The sequence below is a fragment of the Castor canadensis genome, chromosome 4 (assembly GCF_047511655.1).
Source record: "Castor canadensis chromosome 4, mCasCan1.hap1v2, whole genome shotgun sequence".
Lineage (NCBI taxonomy): Eukaryota > Metazoa > Chordata > Mammalia > Rodentia > Castoridae > Castor > Castor canadensis.
This window is the reverse complement of record NC_133389.1, coordinates 115,643,624-115,667,890: the sequence shown is the minus strand read 5'-3', so window position 1 is coordinate 115,667,890 and position 24,267 is coordinate 115,643,624. Positions and strand designations below refer to the sequence as shown.

The 24,267-nt window shown below is 32.3% G+C and overlaps 1 protein-coding gene across 2 annotated transcripts in view; it reads right to left on the bottom strand.

The window, feature by feature from the left end:
• Positions 1-24,267, bottom strand: part of Psmd14 (proteasome 26S subunit, non-ATPase 14) — a 97,487-nt gene that overhangs the window by 26,876 nt on the left and 46,344 nt on the right. For both annotated transcript variants that reach the window (XM_020173291.2, XM_074070957.1), the window contains exons 4-7: positions 14,831-14,902; positions 14,477-14,596; positions 12,236-12,306; positions 11,092-11,242 (exon numbers count right to left, since the gene is read on the bottom strand). In XM_020173291.2, coding sequence (XP_020028880.1) covers positions 11,092-11,242; positions 12,236-12,306; positions 14,477-14,596; positions 14,831-14,902 — 414 coding nt within the window. The remainder of the gene's footprint in view (positions 1-11,091; positions 11,243-12,235; positions 12,307-14,476; positions 14,597-14,830; positions 14,903-24,267) is intronic.

Genomic DNA, 24,267 nt, shown 5'->3' with positions numbered 1-24,267 from the left:
AGATTAAAGGAATTTGCTGCCATCACTATAGCAACTGTCTTAAAGAAACTAACATGCTCAACAACCTGCAGACCAAAATTAGATTCAGCATGCAATAAAAAATAAATATGGCAATATAGTCTACATTTTAGTTTCTGTACAATTTTATAATTGCTTTTTCTGCTGTGAGAATAACTGGGTTTCTCCTTTAGAGCAACCTATCAAAATAGACTCATTAATGTCCAGTGTACTAATGAGCCATGGGTGAAGAAGTGTTAATTATGCCACAGTAAGATTCAAGAAAAAGCCCTAGTGAGAACTTGGAGGTGTGTATAAGCTGAAGGCGTTTCTCCATGTTTGTGTATTTACAGCATGATGCAACAAAATGACAGCAAAGTGGTCACTCCGTGGTTAGGAACAGAAATCTTAGATGTTAACATACTAAACAAAGAACCCCCAAAATTAATTAAGGTATTGAGAGAAGGAATAGTAATTTTTGGAGCTTTCTGAATTTTCTAAATAGTTCATTTTGAAGTATATAACCATTAAACCAGTTCAGTTTGTCATGTAAACCTCAAATGGTAATTTAACCAAAAAGTACACAAAATCATCTACTTAATACGAAATAACAAAACCTCCAAGCTAAAGTATGAAAAATAATTTCTAGAATGTGATGCTATGCTTTAAAAACTCCATCCCATGCTGAAGTCCTGCAAACCACATTGACTCTCTACTCAGCAGCCTGACCATTTAATTTTTTCTGGTACAAGTATCTTGAGACTTTTCAGAGGTCACTGCAACAGTAGACAGCTTATAACAAAACCATTAGCAGTTTGGCTAGCTTAGGGAAACCTCTTACTTTCCTTTTTTGTTTATTATCACTGCATGAATCTGCAGCATATGATAGTTTATAATTTCTCAGGCTTGTTAAATTCATGTTAAAGGTCTGTTTTCTTGTTGAATAAATTTTGTTCATATAATGCTGCCTATTTCATACACTCAGTCTTTAATAGCACCTTTGGTCTATGCGCAACTCACAGATCAAAACAGAGGACTAAAATAGGGGTTGATGATGCTATTTACATGTGTGATTCCTGCTGTCTTCTTGTTAGTAGCTTTAATATAATAGAAGACCTTGTCTGTTTTGTAATTAACACATCTTTACTGGAGAGATATTTGGAAGTGATTGCTGTGAATATACTGGTTAGTAAAATAAACACAATCACACACCACTTTCTGTTATCAGACAAATTTGTGAATTGTACACATTATACTCCAGATCAACAAACTGTGATATAACAGCCAAGTAGAAGACACATATTTATATAACCCCTTATTTTTCTGAAAATATGTATTCACTCTGACCTTGCAAATATAATTAGCTTGTGGGATGTGCAGATTTCAGTATCATGGTTGCTTTACTAATTGCAACTCTTGGAAATAGATACTAAATATTTGGAAGCTGCCAATACAAAATAAAAACTGCATCTTTTTTGTACATCTGTCTTAGCTTATAAAAGCAAAATAGTTTTAAAAACAATACTGAGCTCCATGTTTACTCCAAGCATGCCCAAGGGTCAAGGAACTATCATTTCATTTTAATGATGAATGTGCTTTAGAACTTACAAATTCTAATTATTTTCAAAAATCCACTTAATTCATAAGTTTTTGGCTTCTTTCATGAGTGTAGTATAGTTCATCTAATATGCTTTTTATTCTTGAATTCATATTTTCCTATCAACTGTTGGGTCACTGAAAGACTAGACTAAATTTCTAAAGTACCAATCTACAGTTCCCAATTCTTACATTCAAAGAAAGTTGTTTTTTAAAGCACAGCTCTTCAAATTTAGTTTAATACAAAAGTGTTTTAAAGAAAAACACATAAATATTTCTGGCAGTGGTTACTGTTAATTCCCCCTTCCTCCAGTAGCTTCCTGAGGCATTTCTGATTATACTTACATTGAAGTCAATGACCATGAGAAGTATTTGAGATAAATAAGGACCAATGTCTTAAGAACTTATAATGCACCATTTTTTTTGAGCTTAGAAGAAATTTAAGACTTTAAAACATCAATGCTAAACACCAAAAAGAAAACAAAAAGTAAAAGAAAATTCAGTTACCAGTTAGGCTAACTATTAGAAACCCACCAGCATGTAAAATAAATCTCCAAATCACTACAGAAATGAGAAATGTGGAAAGAAAAGCAAAATCCCATAACAAATTCTCTTTATCACCTAGAAATGACCTGTTATCAACTGCTTAGGTTGTCTCTGAATTCTTTAAAAATTAAGAATACATGTGACCTAGGAAGTACTCCTGGGCGTTGTGACCATTTCATTATTTCTGCTGCCATGCACTGCCACACATCTATAAGAGCAAAACATCGTATGTCTCCTGTAAGCCCACAGCATAAAAAATTCAGAGATTTCTTACTTTTTATGCCATTTCCAATGAAAAGCACTAAGAACTAAAACTGACTCATGCCAAATACATATCACTGAATTGCTGTGATTTCTTAGTCTCAAGTTTGCAACGCGGAAATTATTTATAAAATGTCAATTTTAGCTCTGGAAAAGAAATTCCTATGTGTATGTACATTTTCTTTCTTCATCCTCAGAGAATTCCTTACTATAGCTAGAGATCTACAGTACAACTTCAATATATGGGGAGAAAAGGGGGCCGAGGAAGAAAGAGCATAATGTATTTTTTTGACAAGTGAAGACATGCATCAAAATTCAAAGAATAAACACGCAAGTTTCAAACATATATGCCTTAATGAAAACAAATCGGAAACTGGTATGGTAAAAGGTAATTAGACATTTTTAGATTCACGTAACACTGTGAAAACAATATACTTGTAAAAGGAAGTTTAGCAGAATTTTTTAGCGTATGCAGGCAGTCAGTGTGGTGCAGACTTAGACACTGGGGAGTCAGATCCTAACTTAGAATTCTGGCTCTATCACTTGCTAGCTAAGTGACCTAAGACAAGTTGCTTAAGATCTTAATTTCTCTGTTCAAGAATGATACCTCACAGAGTGGGTGATAAGGTTAAATAATATGCATGTGCCTACCACTATAGTTTTTACTGTTATCAACTGTGGAGGTCGTGTGGATCTCCCTTTTTATAGACCTTGCTGTGGAGAACACAGCTGACTCATAAACTTCACCTGCTAAATCTTTGGATACATAGGACACTTAAACCAGCCAGTGGCTACATACGATAGTGATACTAGAACCTAGCAATTCCTGCCACAAAAGGGACTCCTCTGAAGAGCAAATTCAGTTCAAGGACTTTCCATCATCCTCTAGTCAGGTTTTTTCTACCTAATCCGACGTTCGCTTTCTCTTTTCCCAGGGTCAAACTTAGCAGCTATCCAAATACTCTCTTTACACATTGTAAGTATTTTCTCCAAATATGTCTGCTTCGTATGTCTAATCTCATTGTATGATTCTTGCACTACCCAAACTGACACAGTTAATAAAGCAGAGTATCGCTGGAGTAAACAGTGTTAAAAGTTAGAAAAAAGTTACCCTACAAATTGAATTATAATTATAAATTTGGCATACAGAGACATTTGGCAAATGGAAAAAAAATCACTAGGAAATCAGAGATACATTTTAAGACATGTATTTCCTTAGAAAATTTTCTAATTAAAATAAAGGAAAAGTAGTATATAGTTATACTGAGTGCTATTTCTTTTTTTAAAATGACTTAATTAATATGCCTAGAATCTTGATACTTCTGCATGATAAGTGTTTCTAGACATACATGTGATAAAAAGTAAACTTAAAACTGAACTCCTCAAGGGACTTCTAATAAGCTTCAAGAAATTACTGCCTATGAGTTAGTGATGTGATATCAACTCAGAGTGCCAATTCTCCCTGGTGGCAACTTAGTCAGTCTACATAAAATGAACAAGTAACTTCAGATCCCTTTCCAGTACACAAAGAAGACAATATAACTGTTGTGCCTGTTGCTAGTCCATATAAAGTAAAGGATTAAAAGGCCCTAGTGACTATAGACTAGGAGAGTTCAACTATGTTAGCCTGGTAGAATGTAGGTAGATGAAAGGAATAAGGAACTTACATATATTTCCTGTGCTACGGACATCAACAGCAAAGAAAAATGCAATCTGTCATGTCTCAAAAGGCAAACACACTTAAGTAAGAAAACTATGTAAAGGTCAATTAAATCACTGTGTATTACTTTTATACATTTTAAATTTTATTAATTAAATATTATATTGCCTAGTCATCAACAGTTAAGACCCAGATTATTACTGCTACTAGTCAAAACTCATAATTTATAGATGAAGGAACTGAGGTTTAGAGAACGTAAGTAAATTAAGTGACATGACACACCAGTGAGTAGTATGACTGTGATTTGTACCTATACGGTATGCCGAAGCCAGAGCATGCTCCATCACCAAGCTATCCATTGGACCAGCTATCCTAACACAAAGATAAGAAAAAACTAATATTCAGTTACTCAACAGCAAGATTTATGTCTCATTCAATACTGAATGTCCATTACGTAAGAGTATATGGCACACTTAAAACACAGTACAAAATAAACATTTATTGCAATGAAAAATACCAAAAAAGCATTTTTGATAATATTATATCATTCATGTTTACTTTTCCTAAAAAAATTCAAGAAAGAAAAAATGGTTATCACTTACCTATTTCAAAAAACAAATGCCCTAACCATTAGCTGTAACAACATATTTTTTTCATTTCCTTATCAGTTTTTTATTTTAATTCATGAAGCACTCTTCCAGTGGCATGGTAACTGCAAAACTCAAGCACCATAAAGCTACATTTTGTGTTTAATTTGGATTAAAAACTGAATAACAGAGTAAAGCTATTTGGAATGTGAAAAGTGGGAATGAGTATCTATTTAATAGCTTACTAGTTGCCTAATAGTAACCACTGAGTAATCACTTATAGTTTTGAAGAAAATTTAACACCATAATCAATTCTACCCTCTTTAGGAAATTGTAATAACATAGTAAACCTGTGTAAACTAAGTCCTTACAATTAACAATGGCTAATAATGTCAGATCATCTAGAATGTAATCTTTAAAAATGAACACCTATGACAACTCTGAAAAACCTAATCAAAGTCATAGTTTGCTGGTACAAAACTGGCATTAAGGATATGTAGTAGATCTTTTTTATTTTCTGTCTCCAGTGCATGGAGTACAACTATGAAGCCACAATAGTGAACAAGTGTCTGTTAAATGAACGACCATGGATAATTAGCTGACTAGCAAAATAAAAGCATGCAGTAAGTCAATGAGCCAATAATAATTTTCTTAAAGATAATGGGAGACTATCTTAAAGGTTTTACTGTACTTTTGCTGCAACAGTTGGATTCAAACTAATTTGAAGCACATTTATATCATTCAAATGTACTAAAGCCAAATAAATTAGCTCAGAGACTATTAATATAGAAGCTTTAGATGAAAAGAACTCCACTTGAAACAGTTATCTGTACAGATTTATTCTCTTAGTATTTTAGACATAAATTGCTTTTGCATTCCTAGCTGAAATTTTCTGATTATATCAGCTAACTAAATGTTATAAACCATTAAGGGTTTTCATGAAAAAATAGTGTAGGCACATTAGCACCTACAATATTTTCATAGGTATTCTCACAAGATCTGAGAGTGTTATAAAACTTCAAACAGAGTAAAGTAAAAACCAAGAAACAAACAAAATAAACCTGTTCCAAGAGTTGGAAGGGTATACTCACAGAACTATATTAGGAAAGGAAATGGGATTTTTATGTGTTGTATTTCCTATTTTTCCTCTTTTCAATCTAGAAAATTAAACAAAGGAATTGGTGTGCACACCTACAATTTGGAATCGGGACAATCCAGCCTAATTGATTCTTATGGGATAGTGATTAAAAAAACAATCTCTTGAATAGCAGATAAGCTTTCACTACTTACACAAGACAAATAATAGGATAAACATGAAAAGGTTCAAACTCATCAAAACTAATGTTTATGAGTAAACTTTCTATTTGACCATGTTAATATGTTTGACATTTAATAAACATTTTATGAATGTTAACATAAAAATAACTAAAGCTCATAAGATTAACTGTAACTTTTATATGCTGAAAGTTAATGAAATTGGTAACTGATATATACATTTCTTGATTTTACTTATGAAGAAAGTACTTTTTGCCAGATACTATGTAAATTCCAAGATATGAAACTATCTCTTCCCTCAAAGAAGTCACAATCATGTGAAGAAGACAGCACAAAGATGACTGAAACACAAAATGGTTAAGCACAACACATAAATCACTTCGTATGTCACAGTTTCAATACATTTACTTTCCTCTTCATCAGCATGTTCAAGGAAAACATACTTGAAAATACTAAAAGCATTCAATAAAAATAAACAGAGACAACGGTTGGTGGAGTGGCTCAAGTACAGAACCTGCCTAGCAAGCATAAGGCCCTGAGTTCAAACCCACTACCAAAAAAAAAAAAAAACTAAAAAGAAAAGGAAAAAGGGGGATGGACAGAAGAGTATTCCTAAATTAGCTACAATGTACAAAATACAAGAAGCAAAGTCCTTTATTTGTAGTGATTACCATCATCATCTTAAATGTGAGCAAATCTGGGCAAATTAATTCATAGGCTTATTCTTAACAAAAATTTCCAGAAATATTCATAGTTTTTTAAAATAAGTTAGTTCTTAATCCTTCAAGTATCAATTTTTCATCTTCACAATAATAAATTGCCCTTTATTACACACCTCCTATGTGACATACAGATTCTAATCACTATATATATAGTGATTATATACACCATCTTAAAACTTTCTAATATAAGATTTTGTGGGAAAAGACAATGCGTGCTGCCTTCCCTGAAAAACTCACAACTTTCTAGATATCGGAAAAAGGTAAGTTCTTAAAACATTCACTCCCTAACTCATTCATCCTATATTTGTATTTATTCTCCACAGCCTCAACTATGGTAAAATGCTGATTTAAAAAATTAATAGTAACACCTCTCATTCTACATTCTAATATCTGTGAAAGAAAGAATGAACAAAGAGTTCAGCACCATACAGAATGGTATTTTTTTCTATATTTTTCCACATAGTATAAGCAAGTCTTTTCTGAGTGATGCCCTGCCTACTCACCAACTGAAGCTCAGCCCTAGCTTCACCTACTTTGCTCAGCATATACTGTTTCTTCCACTTTCTAATTTAATTTGCATTTATGATATTTGCTACAAAACTAATACTTTATTGTACACTGGGACACACTAGCTTCTAAATAAGTATTTACTAAATTATTTCTGTCCCCAGCAACCATTTTAATACTTATAGAAACAAGGAGTTATCAGTACATTTTGCATTGTGTTAGTATGCAAGGTATGGTATCAATATATAATTGGCAGAATGCCATCTTGTTCATTAATGACACTAAATGTATAGGAATTATCTTCTTAAAAAGACAAGATTTTTAAATTTATTTTGTACTCCAGAATAATTACCATACAGACAAATCAGGTATAAGAAATGCCTACTGGTGAGCTACAATTAAATAAACATTACTTTTTAAGTCTGTTAAGTACTTCTCAGATTAAATAAAAATGTTTTAAGAAAACTCAGCCAGTGTGAAGATGTATTCAAACTAAGTGGTCATTAGTTTTAATGTTTTCAAAACAAGAAAACATACACTATGACTTAACAGGATCCTGTCAAGGCAAATGAGTACTCTAAAGTAATAATACTTTTCAATAAACAAATAAAATATCATAACCAAGTTGTATGTTAGTTTTATGATGTTGCCCAAAGTAATCTCTCTCTCTTTTTCTCTCTCTCATTTTGCTACAGAGAAGCACAGGTTGAATTAATTTCTATACTTGCTGCTGGATCAAGTCCAGCTATATATTGACTATATATGATAACAAAACTTAAAACAAGAGGTTGGTACTGTGCCATCTGAAGACACAAGTTTTAAATACTTGAATATCTGTATATTACAAATAAACTAAAAACTGAAACAGAATCTTGAAAGGTATTTCACTGATTAGTTTAGAGTAGAGTGTGCTGATCATTTCTGTGAGCTTACTCTCCATGTTATGAATGTGATAGTAATCTTCATCTCTGTCACTTAAAAACATTATAGCACTGTGTAATATACAGAGTGATATGAATTCTTTATCATAAACTGTATCTTATCATTTATGTTATTCTCACTCTTTGGCACTATTGGTACCATAAAAGTTGACAGGGATGAATCTAAATTGTTTTAAAAAGTTAATAGAACACATACTATATGGAAAGAAATCAATTAATTATTATATAATATCTACTATAAACAATATGAAGAACTATTGAGAATTTAAGAGAAAATGTATAGCTCTTACCCCTAACTTATGCTGATGAGAGTGACACCTAGCTACACTAACTTGAGAAAAGACCCTGCAATGACATCTGGTATTCATTTTCCATTCCTGAGTTGCTCTGCTTATATAATTCAAAATGGTGTAACATTACAAGCAAGTAAAAAAAGTTTGAGTGCTGAAATTTTATAGATTTGTATTCATATCCTTGTTCTCCTAGTTCCTCATAGTCTAATTTTGACAAAGTAATCTCTTTGACCCTATTTTCTTTCATTTTTCATTTCACTGATAAAAGATAATAATGGTGCCTATCTCTAGCATTACCATAAAAAATCAATGAAGTAAGTTGAAATGATTATTATTATAATACCTGGCACACAGCAATTATTTGATGTAACTACAATCAAGTCATCCTAAAAGAAATTCAAACTTATTGTGAATAAACTGAGATTACAAAAAAATCTATGCTTACCTAATCACTCAAATAGAGATAATACTGCAATTTATAAAAATGAAAATACAAAAAAATACAAAAGGTCTAAAAACAATGAACAGAGACCCAACTTAAATCATTTACATATATGTTGCCATTTTAACTCTGGATCTAATCACAGATTTACTAAATATTTTGACAGTTCTGATAAATCACATACAGAGGGAGAATTTTATCCTACTCTTTATTTTTACAAATTTACATTCTTAAGTTTAATGATTTAGCTCAAATACCACGTCCATGGATATACTAGCACTGTATTTGATTCATAATGCTAAGAGGTCCTAACACTGAAAGAATCCTAAATTTCAACAAAACACCATACAGATAAAGTTGCATTACTGACAAAGAACTGAACCCTTATTTCAGGTAATATAATTGAATGAATCTATGTTAGTTATAACAAGTGATAAGAATCAATGACACAAAATTCTACTAAAGTTTTAAAGAATATTTTTTGTAACATGTAATGAGAATTAGTAACATATATGATTTATATATGTTACATTAAAAAAACTAGATTTAACATTGTCAACAGTCATATGGTACAAGTCTACTTTAAAATAAAATTCATTCTTTTAGCATGAATGACAACTAACTAGAAATAATAGAAATAGGCCAATATTATACAATGCTTAAATACAGGTTTTCACATTAAAAGTGCCATTTAAAATTATATTTGCAATTAAGCTTTAATTACTAGTAGTAAATTATTGTGGAAGGTGACTTCAGGGAGGGCAATTGTATATTTCCGAAATAATAATTACTTCATTGAATTACATGTTACTAAAAAGGTACTTAAATATTAAGGAACTAAACTCAAGAAGCATTATATTATACTTTAGCTCACAAAGCTAATAAAAACTAAGGATTTTCAACTCCTTTTATCTGTATCAGTTAAGTAACAATTAGACTTAGCAAAAGAGAAAGTAAATAAATTTAAATACAGGCATATAACAAGCACCAGAAGTTATCTACTCTGAACTGTCTGGTGTATCAGTTTCTAATAGTATTGTTATTGTGGAGTTTCTGCCTCTGAAGAGCTAAATCACTCCTAATAGGATCATGTTTTAAAGAAGACCTCAATTTTTATGTACTATAATTACATATCAGAAAACATTCAACTTCAAATTCAGGAGATTAAAAACTCCACGTTTTAATAACCCTGTCTGGTTTGTTTTAAGTTGGTGAACAGATGTAAATGTAATCTACACTACGACCAAACTATAGGTCTGATAGATATCAACCTAATATTTATTTTTAAGTACTTTAAAATTATTTGTAAAACCTGCATAAAAAGGATTCCATAAATGTATTGTGTTTTATTTTAACAATTATTCTACACTACAATGGAAGTACATGCTCAAACAAGACACCTCAGCAGTATTTTAAAGCAGTAACCACCTAGCCAATTTCTGTATGTTGTGTAGTTTTTCTAATCCACTCTCCCTGTGGTTGAGCAAAATCGAATTGCCTCTCACATTTGCAGACAGCTCTGTGAAGGTGATAATAGAGCTGCTCCCTGCTGTCATGAGGCAGGAAATAGGAAAATGGCATATGGGGCTAGAAAGAAAGGAAAAAAAAAAAAAGAAAGAAAAAAGAAAGAACGAACGAAAGAACGAAAAAAGGAACTAAACAAGAACAAAAGAGATTTCAACAAAGAACTATAACCCAATATGCTTTGCAAGTTAATCTCTTTTCAGAATCATTTAGCATATTTAATTATTCATCTGTGTCCTCACTCCAAATATGTGAATGGTTGATACCAATTCTTTGGGGCAAGTTTTTATTGTCTAAAATATGTGGAATATTCATTTCCAGACTATGTCATGCACAATGTCTGTGAATAAACATTTTTAAATAAAAATTTTTAAAATGTACCAATTCCAAATTTACCATACAAAAATTTAAAAAGGTAGAATCCTTATTAAAATATTAATAAAATGTGAATAACAGGCTTTTAGTATGATTTAACATTCTCAAACTTATGAAGCTGAAAAAAATTTAAAGATAAACATTCATTTATGACAATAGGTGATTAAACTAGAAACAAATTCCTAAATAGTTGAATTACTAATAACACCAAAACATATTTATTGACTAGTATACTTTGTTTCTTTAAGTAAATAGCAATTTTCTGTGCAATTAAGAATCTTACTTAAAATAAAATGGATTTTTATTTACTATATGTGTAAACAGAATGTGGCAGTAGATGGCAACAAAGACAGAACTGACTCTACCTTTCCTTTTACACTCTGAATGGGATCCACAACCACTGCCACAGCTCTCTCCGACAAGGCTTCAAAGCTCTGCTGAGTGTTGATATCCACACCAGAAAGCCAACAACCAAAGCCAGGGTGACTGTGATACCAACCAACAACCATCTCAGGCCTGAAACAAAGAGGGCATTCAGACACTTGGAACAGAACAAGTAATACATATATGATATGAAAAGAAACAACACACTAACAGGGTATAAATTAAGAAGAGATGAAAAACACACAGGTGTGAAAAAGCACCATTAGAAACTCTGAATCGTACACCATATTATCCAGAAATCATGGAAATGAGTAAGTGTGACAAAGGAGTGCTATCATTAAGAGATGCACATTAGCAGTGGTAGATAAGGCTTTCAGTTTTTCACCTTGTTACCACACTTTCTCAGAGCCAGTTTTACCCTTTCAGCATTCAAGTAAATATCTACTCTTTAACTCCTTAGCTCTGGGAGTTGGATTTTCCAGGAACAGAGTACATTTTAACAATGGACACCAGGATCCACTGTTGTGAAAGGATTAAATATCAATTAAACCAGCAGTAGAACTAGGAACTCAGTCAAAAACCAATTTGCACTGTTCTGCTCAGCTGCTGAGCCTTTTGCTAACATTAATTTTGAAGTTTTTTTCCATAGTAGAAGAATTTGAGCAAGAGAATGGCAACAACTGTGAGATTTAGTGTGAGGGAAAAAAAAAAAAAAAACCTTAAAATATTTGGATTCTACTATCTTTGTCTTTAAAACTCTTGTCTATAAGCATAATTAAATTTTCAGAATCTCACTCAATTGCAAATCTCGAAAACATAGAAGGTACAAGTTCCTTCAACTGCAAGTGACTAAACAGTAATTCCATATGCTAAACAGAGGGACTCTACAGCCTAAGCTTACTATGTGACAATCAAGAATTTTAATACAACACAGTTTTCTGATTGGTAGAATACTTTCATTATGGAGGAAACAGACATGAAATAGGCAGTGTGTAGCACTGATACTTTTATATCAACCACATGTTTTTTTTCTCCTCTAGGAACGATATTCATAAACATAACTTCAAGGTATGTTTTTAAAAAGATTTCCCACTTTTTAAAAACATGATTATTTAAAATACTTACCTTCCTGTTTGCTTTAACATATCTAACATTTTGGCTTGGAACACTGGATCGACTGCTTCTACACTGACACCCTAGTTTAGAAAGAAAGATTTTTTTTTAATAAAAACCTTGAAATAAATAAATACATAATACAAATTAACAAAAACTTATCAAAAAATTCTATGTATATTACTTTGGGGCACAAAAGTAATTTTATAGGATTTGATACCTGCTTACGTCATTTCATTATAAGCCCGACACGAACAGAATTTCTGTAATTGCCAAGAACCAAACTGCTGTTGACTAATGATTTAGGATAACAGTCCAAATCTTTTAAGAGTTTATGGCCATTGCTATATATATATAATATATATACAAAATACCAAATAATTCAACCATGACTTTTGGTTAGACCTACCTAGGCAAGCATACTTCCTAATGCCATTATTCTTTGATAATTGATAATGACTGCAACTATTTGGTTATTATAATGGAACTTTTTTTCAATAATGTAAACACTTCAAAGAAAAATAACTTATTGTTACAAATAAAGCAACCACAAAAAAAGTACCAGAGACAGCCTATAACCAAGTCTCTTAAATGGAGCATTATTTTGCTAGTTAAAGTAAATTTTAGAACAGGCAAGAATAAAAGATTAATGTTATCTCTCAAACCAGTTATCACAAGCACTTCCTTCCCACCAAAGCAAGCAGTATATGGAATTCCAATAAGAAGTATATCCTTTGAGTACAGGAACATGCAATCTGCTGCTGGGCTAAGAATGTACTCTGTCTCTCTCTCTCTAAAATTTTTAAAGGGAGAAAAAAGAAGAAGGAGGAAGAGAAGGGGAAGAGGCAGGGTCAAGGGAAGAGGATGAAGGATGAGGAGTGAGGGAAAAGAAGAAATACGCAAAAGAGAAATATGTCTTTATAGAAAAGTTTGCTGACACTTGGGCCACAAGAAAAACTTTCTAGTTCTACTACTTAGAGTAAATATAGGGACCAAAAATATTCCATTTCATATTGCCAAATAAGCATTTACATGGAGGTAATGATATTAAAGGCCAAGAACTATTTCTTATCATGGGTAACTATATAAAGACTACATATAAAAGATTTTATTAATTTTCATATATTCGGATATAAAAAGATAGAAGTAACAGTCTAAGATTTAAATCTAATCTTTAGTCAACATAAAGTGTTTCTCTATGTAGAGATGATTAAAATAAACAGAATGGACATCCATACAAACAAAAATTGGTAGATCCAATTTAGTTTACCTCAACAAACTCATCTAGAGAAAATTGTTTTGTATTACTTACAAATATGTCATATTCTGCAGCAACCACTCTACTTACATGCTTGTTTAGTATATATAGTATTACTAAAATATATAATTTTCTCTCTAGTATGAGTCTTATAAAGCAAACTCACAGTAAGGATTCTCAGTTTTATGACAACAGTACTTTTAAACCAGGTACTTTATAAGGCTCAGTAAGAGAAGTATTATGTAGCATCTATCAGAAAAATACATATTTTATGTTTTTAGGCAAACAGGTGAAAAAATATATATATTTTGTAAGGTAAATAGAATCAATGATTTTCTTAAAAGCGAAATGTACCTTTATTTATACAAGTCTATTGCACTAAACAAAAAGGCAAGACAAAAAATGTCTAAAAAGAACAATACATTGTAAACAGGTAAAGTAGGTAACTTTCAAAAGCCATGGGGGATATGGCTCATATACACAAATTAACATGCCTGGACAAAAAGAACTAAGATGTGCTATAGTTTCTTTGTTTTTACTACTTAATATTTTAAATTGCACAAGCCTAAAAGACACTGATCACCACATATAGTACATCAAAAAAGGACGTATTTCAAAATAATAGAAATAAGACATGAGAACTATTGAATGTAGTTGCACTAAAGTTTTAAATAAGAGTCAAACTAAACTAATACTCTTCTTTTATAGGATAACTAACTTTAAAATCCAGTATGTTTTGCTAATTAAAGCTGAAAAAACAAGTAAAGGGATTTAGTGTTACCATCATTCAGTTTGTAGACCTATTAAGAATTCATGGTGCATTTAAAAAATTAATAATTAAATTCAATATAATCTAGAAATTTATATTATTATGCTTATGATTAATTTTTTCTATTGGAAAGAGAAAAACATAAAATGATGAAAGTCATTTGCAAAGGAAAAGAAAAAAGAAAGAAACACATTTACTTGCAGCAGGCAACTATAAAAGTACTCACTGTTCCTGACTGTGGCATAGCAAACACATCAATCACTCTGACAGTGTAATCATCAACAAATTCACCAAGCATCAGACCCATAACTTCCATTGGAACTCCAGCACGGCCATGTTTTAACATCTGTAAAGAGAAAGATATGTGACACAAAGTGCATTTCCTAATCTTTGGTCTCCCCCCCCCACACACAATTTTTTTTCTTTTTTTAAATAACCTTAATTTCATTTCAATGGAAATAAAAGTCTATTTTACAGACTAAAACAGTACTTATGTCTGGGTGTTTAAGATAAGAAATATGCCAAAGTAAAACACAGTGAAAGTAACACTTTAAATCAAGTAATTCCATTCATTACTTACTTTTAACAGTGCCAAAGAAGAGATATAGACTTGCTCAGCTGTGTCCACCGCAGGAGCATCTGTAGGCGGCCCCTAGAAGCAAATATATCAATTACTATAAACACACACAACATAGGAGTTAGTTATAAGTCATATAAGTTTAATTGTTTTTAAAGGTTCTGTAAACACATCAAGCATTTTTTACTCAGTTCTAACACAAATAATCATAACAAATTTGCAAATATCAAACCTGAAACAACAAAAAATAAATAAAATTTAGCATTCAGGCAACTTTCCAAAGGTCATAAAGTTTAAGTGTTTCAGTAACGTTAATAATTACCTTGGCTACAAAATAATTCTAACTCACCAACTAAACACATTTCTTACCATAATGAGAACATGTCAGTGGAAAATACTGGACTAGCATGATTAACTGAAGGATCAACACAAATGGCAAATCCTCTGAGATTCCTCAGTTTTAGCTACAGACAGCATTTAGATTAGGGCTATGGGATCACTTCACAGATTCATAGGTACAGTAGGAAGGAAGAGGGAAGAAGACTTCTGATCCCTAGGTGAAAGAGCTGTGAACAACATATTCTGCACTTCAACTAATGAAGTTGCTCCCTCCCCCACTACACTATAATAAATTTAGCACAATTGCCTCGGGTGTGAACAAACTAGTTATGATGGATGTAGCTAACATGAAAATGTTTTCAAAATTCTGACCACTGCCTTTAAAACAAGTATTACTGTCAATCACATCACAGGCTAATGAAGAGAGTAAATTTCTCCTGAAAAATCTTATTCATGAAACAAATCTCTTTTGACTATAACATTCAGCTGCACAATGTAACCTACAAGCTTTACCCTCAAGATGCCTACAATCTTAAGCCCTTATAAATGTGATTCTGCCCCAACTAATGTGTATTTAAGGTTTTTTTTAGCCAGGCACCAGTGGCCTCATGTCTGCAATCCTAACTACTTGGGAGGCTGAGGTTGAGAGGACTAGGGTTCAAGGCCAGCCCTCTGCAAATAATCTGAGACCCCATCCCCAAATTACCCAGAGCAAAAATGGACTGGAGGTGTAGCTCAAGTGGTAGAGAACCTGCTTTGCTAGTGCAAAGCCCAGAGTTCAAACCCTAGTCCCATTGGAAATCTAAGGGAAATTACATCGAGATGTGATTTATAATTGTCAATTCCTATTTTATTTAAGCAATAACTCTACAAATTACTTAAGAAACATGTTTGCAATTCAAATTGTAATTCAATGATCTCCTTTGGTTTATATGCCTTTCTTACTGAAATTGAACACTTATTTTATTCATTATACTCCACATCTATAGGTTTATAGTTACTATGTATGTATTTCTATTTATACATGAAATTCTATCACTTTTGGGAGGATTGTCTAAAAGCTCATAATATTCACTGGAAGCATTACATATAAAAGGTTCTAGGTGTTCAGTTTTCTCTAAATACAAGAACCAAATGCTTTTCTGCTAAGCAGTGAAACAAACAAACAAACAAAAATCCCACAATAGTACACGATGGACAACAGTTCAAAATGACCAGATTTTTCACTATCATCATTGATGTAGCTATAATGTTTACTTTCAAATAGGTAAGAAACTGTTTCAGCATGAAAACTTTGTAATAAGCTAAAAACTATCAGGCCAAGACAACTGTTGAAGTCATAATTTTATGACATAATTTTATTCAGCTAAGAAAGTTTAGAAAGGTTTAAAAAACTTGAGGACAGTACCAAGTTAGATTTGATGAGAGGTTTAAGAAAATAATACTGCAACGGGGTAATGAACTTTATTATCCAGCATTTACTACTACAATACAAATTTGTGGAACTTGTTTCCTTCTGGACCCATAGTAGCTTTAAAATTTACATATGGAGAAGAAAGCTAAACTAGTATCTTGACTGCACATATTAATGCAGCCTTTCTCAATCTGCCAGAAAAATATTTATTTAGAAAATAGAGGGAAATCAAACATCATACCATCACCAAACCATATTGATGGAATTCAGAAGTTATTTCTAAAATAAATGAACAGAAAGCGAAATTGTGCAGCTACAAATCAAAGATGACCTGATTGGCACACAAGATGGAAAGATGTGTGGCTGTAGACAATGTACACTCATTGTCTTTTGGAAAAACCTTCCTAGGGGACAGCATTCTGATCACTCAGAAAGAGGAAAGTCACCTAAAAATAGGAACAATGAACAAAATGTTAAAAAAAACTACCTGGTGTCAGCAGACAACAAAGTTTCTTTTCTTTGAAATACAAACTTAAGAGGACAGACAAGATGAAAAAGAATTAAGAATTAAAATTACAATGGGGAAAAAAAGACCAAAATAAACTATGACAAGCATAATTCAGTGATACTGAATACAAGATTCTCTCTTACAAATGGAGAAAATAGAGTTCCAAGTGTTAACTGTGACTATTCTAGAAATATGGCTTTAAAAAAGTTTTACTGAACAACATTAAGGTAATCGCTATAAAAATTAAACTGCAAATGTATACCTTACCAAGTCACTGAAGGAAAACAAAGTAAACATAACACTGACAATAAAACAACAGTAGGAGCCAGGTTTGGTGGCACATGCCTGAGATTCCAGTTACTTTGGAGGCTGAGAAGAAAGGACTGTGAAATCAAGGCCAACCTAAGCAACATGGCGAGACCCACCTCAAAAATAAAAATAAGCCAGCTGCCAGATGCTGACACCTGTAATCCTAACTACATGAGAGGCTGAGATAGAATTGAAATTCAAGGCCAGCCTGGACAAATAGTTTGAGAGAAGTCCATCTCCAAATAACCAGAGCAAAATGGACTGGGGGGTGGCTCACACAGTAGGGCTCCTGCTTTGCAAGCATGAATCCCTGAGTCCAGATTTCAAAACACCCCAAAAAGTAAATAATAATAAAAATAAGATCAGGCATGGTGGTACACATCTATAGTATCAGCACTTGGGAGGCAGAGGCAGGAGAATCTCCAATTAAAGGCCAGTCTGGGCTATGTTTCAAGTCTGAGGCCAGCCTGGCTACTTAGTGAAACTGTCTCCAAACACATAAACTAATAGTAGGAAACAAAGAAATGAGAAAAACAAATACCAAACCACGTAAGGTAAGATCAAATATACTAATTATGAAAAATATAAATGGGTTAAATTAAAAGATAAAAGTATCTCAAAATGGATTTAATATAGAAATTCACGTATATGCTGCTTTATAATAACAGAACAAAAGCAAAGACTCAGCAAGATTTGTAGGTTAACAGGATATAGAATGAGTAAGTATCTCTTAACCAAAATGCTTGGGACCACAAGTATTTCAGATTTTGGAGATTTTCAGATTGTCATATTTGTACAGACTTTACCAGTTGAGTATCCCTAATCCAAACTGCTCCAATAGAATGGTTAAACATTTTGGGTTCTGGAGCATTTCAGATTTTGAATTAGGGACGCTCAATCTGTACCCACATTTCTTCTGTAAAAGAAGCTACAATGGCCACTGTGATATGTTTACCATGCCTTTCTTCAGTGAAATATTTTACTAGTATTTCCCACTATTAAATCATCTTTGTACTTCTCAGATAAATGGCTCAAACTAGATTTGATAATTTTTACATTTTCTGTCTTCTAATAATGTGTTAAGTACATAAAAATTATGTCCTTAAAACTTGGAAGAGTTCATTATTAAAATATCTGGCTCTGAAGCTGTTTTTGGAGCTAGTTGCTATTAACTTTTTTCAGTAGTAATGGTAAATTCACGTCATCTCTATCTTGAAACTAAAGGGACTACTGTATTATTCTGTACAGCTACAGATCTTTTCATTTCATTTAGATTTCAAAGTTATCACCATAGAATTAAACATATTATACTTTCATTTTTTTCTTGTTTAATATTGGAAACATTTAAAACTAAATTTGCTTCTCTGTATCATGTTATACCACTACCCGGATGGATTAGAGTTACATTTAAAAAATCAAAACATAGGAAAAACTATGCTAAAAATACTAGTAAATGTCTATCTAATCAGAGTGAAGATACACATTTTAGGTACAAACCAAATTAAATCAATAAAAATGTAACAGATGTCATAATTAAGATTTCTGAATATTAAAGAAATTAAAAAGCAAAGTAAAATAAATAATCTGGAAAACATTTCCACCACTTATAATGTAGAAAAAGGATAATACTGATAACATAATTAAGATTTCTCAATATCAAAAAATTTAAGCAAAATGAAATTATTTTGAAAAAAATAGTTGTCCTACTTATGACAGTCAATACACAAATAAATTAAAAAATACTAGAACCTTAATGGAAGCATGGGCAAAGAATAGAGACTAATTATATAAGAAACACGTGACAAAATAAATATGAAAAATGTTCAACCTCCCTAGTTGACCTTTTTTAATGAAAGAAATACCAATTAACACATTAAGACATTGTTGGGTTTTTTTCCTACCAAACAAGTTTTATAATGTCCAATTCTGGAGAGAGTATAAAAGAGACACTCAGTACTGCTGGTGCAATGTGAATTGGTATAACCTATCAAAAGCATGTGAACAAGAGCCTTACTACTGTACAAAGTTTGTGACCTACTTTTTTCACTCCTAGAAATGATTTGAGTAAATAAGCAGAGATGGTGTCAAGAACCAGAATGTTCATGGCAGTTCTTACATAATGCAAAGAAACACAGGAACTTAACTTGTAATTAGAGAATACTGCTGAAAGTTCCTTCCTCTGATGGCTTCAGCCATCTTAAACAGCAAAGTTACATTAAGCTAAAAGCAAGTACCTTAATCTGCTGTTGTACTAAATATTTTAACTTACAATCTTAAAGGACTCCTCCCCTAAACTAAAACGAAACAGGCAAAGTTGTGGGAAAAAAGAACCCTGCACATTCTTGGTGGCAATACAACTGGTATAGGCATTACAAAAAACAGTATGGAAGTGACTTGAAAAAACTAAAAATAAACAGACTTGCCATATAACCCTTCAATCTCTCTTCTGGGTATTAGATCCAAAGGAAATGAAATCAGCACTGCACTCCCATGTTCACCATAACAGTATTCACCATACCACTGTCCACCACACCACTATTCACAATAGCAAAGACATAGCAACAACCTAAGTCTGTGTTGACAGGTCAATGGATAAAGAAAGTTTATGGTGGCTATATCTACTACATTGGAATATTATTCAGCCACAAAAAGAAGGAAACCCTGCCATTTGCAGCAGTATAGATGAATTTTAAAGATCTGCTAAGTGATGTAACATGATCTTGCTTACATGCAGAATCTAAAAAAGTTGAACTCATAAATAGAAAGCAGAATGAGGACTACCACTGGTAGGGAGGTAGGGAAAAGGAGAGATGTTCGTCAAAGAGTACAGTCTTTCAGTTATAAGATAAATAAATTCAGGAGATCTATTATACAGCATTCTGAAGCAACACGTTAACTACCTTGACTGTGGGAATCATCTCACAAAATAATATGTACATCAAATCAATGCACAATATGCACCATAAGGTCAAGAAACTTTACTTGTCAATTACCCATCTATGAAGCTAGGAGAACAAAAAGGAAAGCCAAGAGAAAGAGACATGGCTGCCAGATTCATCCACATGAAGGCAGATTTCTCTTCTTTCTTGGTGGCTTTGATAATAAAGGGAAGTAAATTGGGAAGTGACCTATATAATAACCAGGCGAGCTTAAATGTTTACTGATGCAAAGTATTTTACAGTACTCAAGAATGCAGCCTTTTTTGGCTCTAAGGGATTCTACTATTAGAGAGCCCTCCACTCTCAAAATCTGAGTTACACAGGACAGGAATATGACTTAAAAATCATGATATACAGGAAATGTTCAAATGAACAAGAAGAAGTTTGGAAAAGAGATTCAAGGAAAAAACAGTTTTCTTAAATACCTGAAAAACTCCCAGAAGACAAAGTTTAGAGTAATAGTGGTCCAAGTTTAGACCCTGTGCCAGTCTTATCAGCAGCACTGAGATCTTGCTAACAATGCACATTTTTTATTAAATCAAAAATTATGCAGCACAGTCCAGAAATAAAGGTTTTAAAGAAGTTCTGCCAGTGATTCTGATGCTCAATGAAGTTTGAGGACCACTGATATAGACCATATAGTACACAGAATTATAGGCCACTGGAAAGAAGCACTGTGGACAGCGGCCTGGGGTTCAATTTCAGAAAAATCTTTTATTGGTCCAAACTACCTAAGAAAAGTTAAAATTAATGAATTCTCTATAACTGGAGTTAATCAAACATAGTTGTTCAGATTGGTAAAAATGTTACAGAAAGTATTCAGATTGGTGAAAATGTTACAGAAAGTATTCCAACATTTTAAGACTGATTAGGTCAAATTTAGGTTCCCCCTTAACTATCAATCATCATAATTTTTCCCAAGAAAGACATCTCAAATTCAAAGTCTTCAAAAATCAAACTCAGTATGTTTCTCCACAAGTTAACCTGTTCAACTTACTCTAATTAACATCCTGAGTCTTAAGCTAGACATCCAAGTAAAATTTTTATCAACTCCTTCAGTCCTTAAATCAATATTACCAAGTTTTATCAACTCTTTATTATTCTGTAGTATAGTAGTGATTTTTAAAATATTCACATTTAAGAAAGGAGTTGCAAGAAAATACCACCCAAAGAGTACACTCCTAGTTAAATAAGTTCGGAACATACTATGTATTTATTAAACCCTCTAAGTTTATGTTGTATGCTAGAAACATTAAAGGTTCTGGACTTTCATCCTAGCATGAAACAGAACAAAATTATTCCTAGTTTTCCAAATCATTCCATGGGCCACATAGTCCTATCAGAAAATCTGAAGCTTCTGTTTCAGGCTTTAAGAAAAACATACCTTTTTAATTTTTTCCCAAATGTGTGACCAGGCTATAAATAATATTTTGATATTTACTTTAGCTATATATAACAAAGGGTGAAGAAGCTTATGAGGCAGCCAAAGCAAATACTGGAGTATAGACTCAAAGCTATAAGTATCACAACCAGAACTAAAATGCAATTTCTGACTACTAGTAATGTGTTACAGCATACCATCCCACTTTCAAATGTCCAAATATATGTTTATTCTGAAAGCTTACTTCCTTTCCATTGTTTATAATTTTAAAATCATCTACCACCTAGAACCATTTCCTATTAAAGGAAAATGGAAAGAAAATTTGGGATGCCGTTCCTATTAAAATGCAGGGAATATGCCAGCTGAGAACACTTTTAATGTCTCCCTGTGTTTTCTGAAATCTAGATGGCCACAGTGAACTTTGCAAAGCAAAATGCAACAATGCTGGATGTACTTGTAATACAATATATACAGTAGAATGAAAAATAACAATGAAAGTCTTTTCATTAAAACCTACTTTGGGAAATTTAAGTCACACAAAACATTTAGGATTTTCTTTTTAATCACAGCAAAGATGACAATAAAAACAAGGCAAGAATAGTTCTCAAACATACCTCCCCAAAGAATTAAATTATGGTTGTGTGTATATACATACACATATATATATATATATGTGTATGTATATACACACATAATTAGTTAAAAAGTACTATTTTAGCATATTTTAAAGAACTGAATACATGTAAGCCACAACAAAAGTTAGACGTTAATTCATTACAGAAGCAGAGGTATCAAATATGAAGAATGTTCAAGATTCTTCATGCACTATATAGCTAGGCAAATAAAAATACTGAGATATAGCTCTACTTCAAATATCAAATAACGTAAGAAAAATAACAATAGCCAGGCATGATGGGACACACCTGAAATAGCAGCATTTTGGGAGGCAAAGCCAGAAGGATAGCTACTTTGAGGTCAGCCTGGACTACATAGTAAGATCCTATCTCAGAAAAACAAATATGAATCAGGAGATTCAATGAAGGGAAATACAGAGGGTAGGAGTGGTCTGAATAGTGAGGTGGTAATGGCCACAGAGACAAACTATGAACAGGAATGTGCAAACCAGAGGAATAGAACAACAGTTGATGGTTTTTAATCCCTCGCTCACAGAAAGTTTCAAAGTCCATTTAACTTTTCCTGTTCTCATATTTCCAATCCTATGACTTTAATGACAAAAAAAATGTAGGTGTAGAAACTGATACAAACTTTTTTCTCAACTTAACCTTAGCTGTTGTCAGGCTAGGATTTATATTTGTTTGACTAAAATGGACACATGTGATCACATACAAGGACAAATTATACATATTCCATATGGGACTTTAAAAACGTCAAATAAAGATACAAAATGTGAATCACCTTTAATTACCTTTCATTTATTAACAACTTATTATGTTTAAGAAACTAAGCTAAATGCTAGATAAACTAATGACAAAAAATGCATATAATATGAATCAAATGAAAATCTGTCCCCCAAAAATGTTTTGAATTTTAAAAATTGGCTTAGGCTGTTAGTATTATCAAAATATAGAAATCTTACACTGACTGAAACTATAAGAAAGGGATTAAGGTAGAATGAAGAAAATTAAGAGGAGATAAACCAATAGGGGTTATAATACATACACACATACATGCATACATGGAAATATCACAAGGAAACTCCCTGTGTAGTTACCTTTAACTCAAGCTAAAATGTCATGTTTTTTCTTTTATCTTTTCTCTTTGTTCTCCTATAAAATTGGAGAACAGGAGGGTGCAACAAGCCCTGTCCACGGATGAGGGACGGCACCAGTAGGACAAGGGAGGTTTTGGGGTAGGAGGGTAAATATGGTACAATAAAATGTGTACACATGTAAGTAAATGCAAAAATGATACCTGTTGAAACTAGTCCAGGAATTGGGGGAAGGGGATGAGGAAAAGTGGTTGAGGAGGTGAATTCACGCATGATACATTTGATACATGTAATAACCTGTGTAAATGCCACAATGTACCCCCACCCATCACAACAATAAAGAAAAAAAATTAATGAAAAAAAGAATCTTCTTTTTGGTGTTTAATCAACAGTACATCTATAAAATTATCAGCATCTATATTGTGTCAACTATTCAAATTAACTCTGCTGACCTTGTAATAACTACTTTGCCATAGTACAAGAATGGAAGCACCTTTGGAGATTGAGTATGATGTCAATAAAACTTCAAGATCCTTTAATAACAATCATGCTAATAACTAAAGCATTTAAGTATTTACTAAAGAGGTACTTAAGCAAAGTAAAGAATCAAAAGCTAAAGAAAACTAGTCTACATTTCACCCAATGCCACTACAAAATAAAAACCACATGCATATCATTAGCAACAGATAAGTAAAATAACCATTTTAATGCCCTGGGATTTTATAGTTTACCATTAAATCTTAAAGGAATGTTCCCATTTTGAAAACTGGAAAATGATATACAGTTGTATATTTCTGTAAAAAACATAAAAACAAAATGCA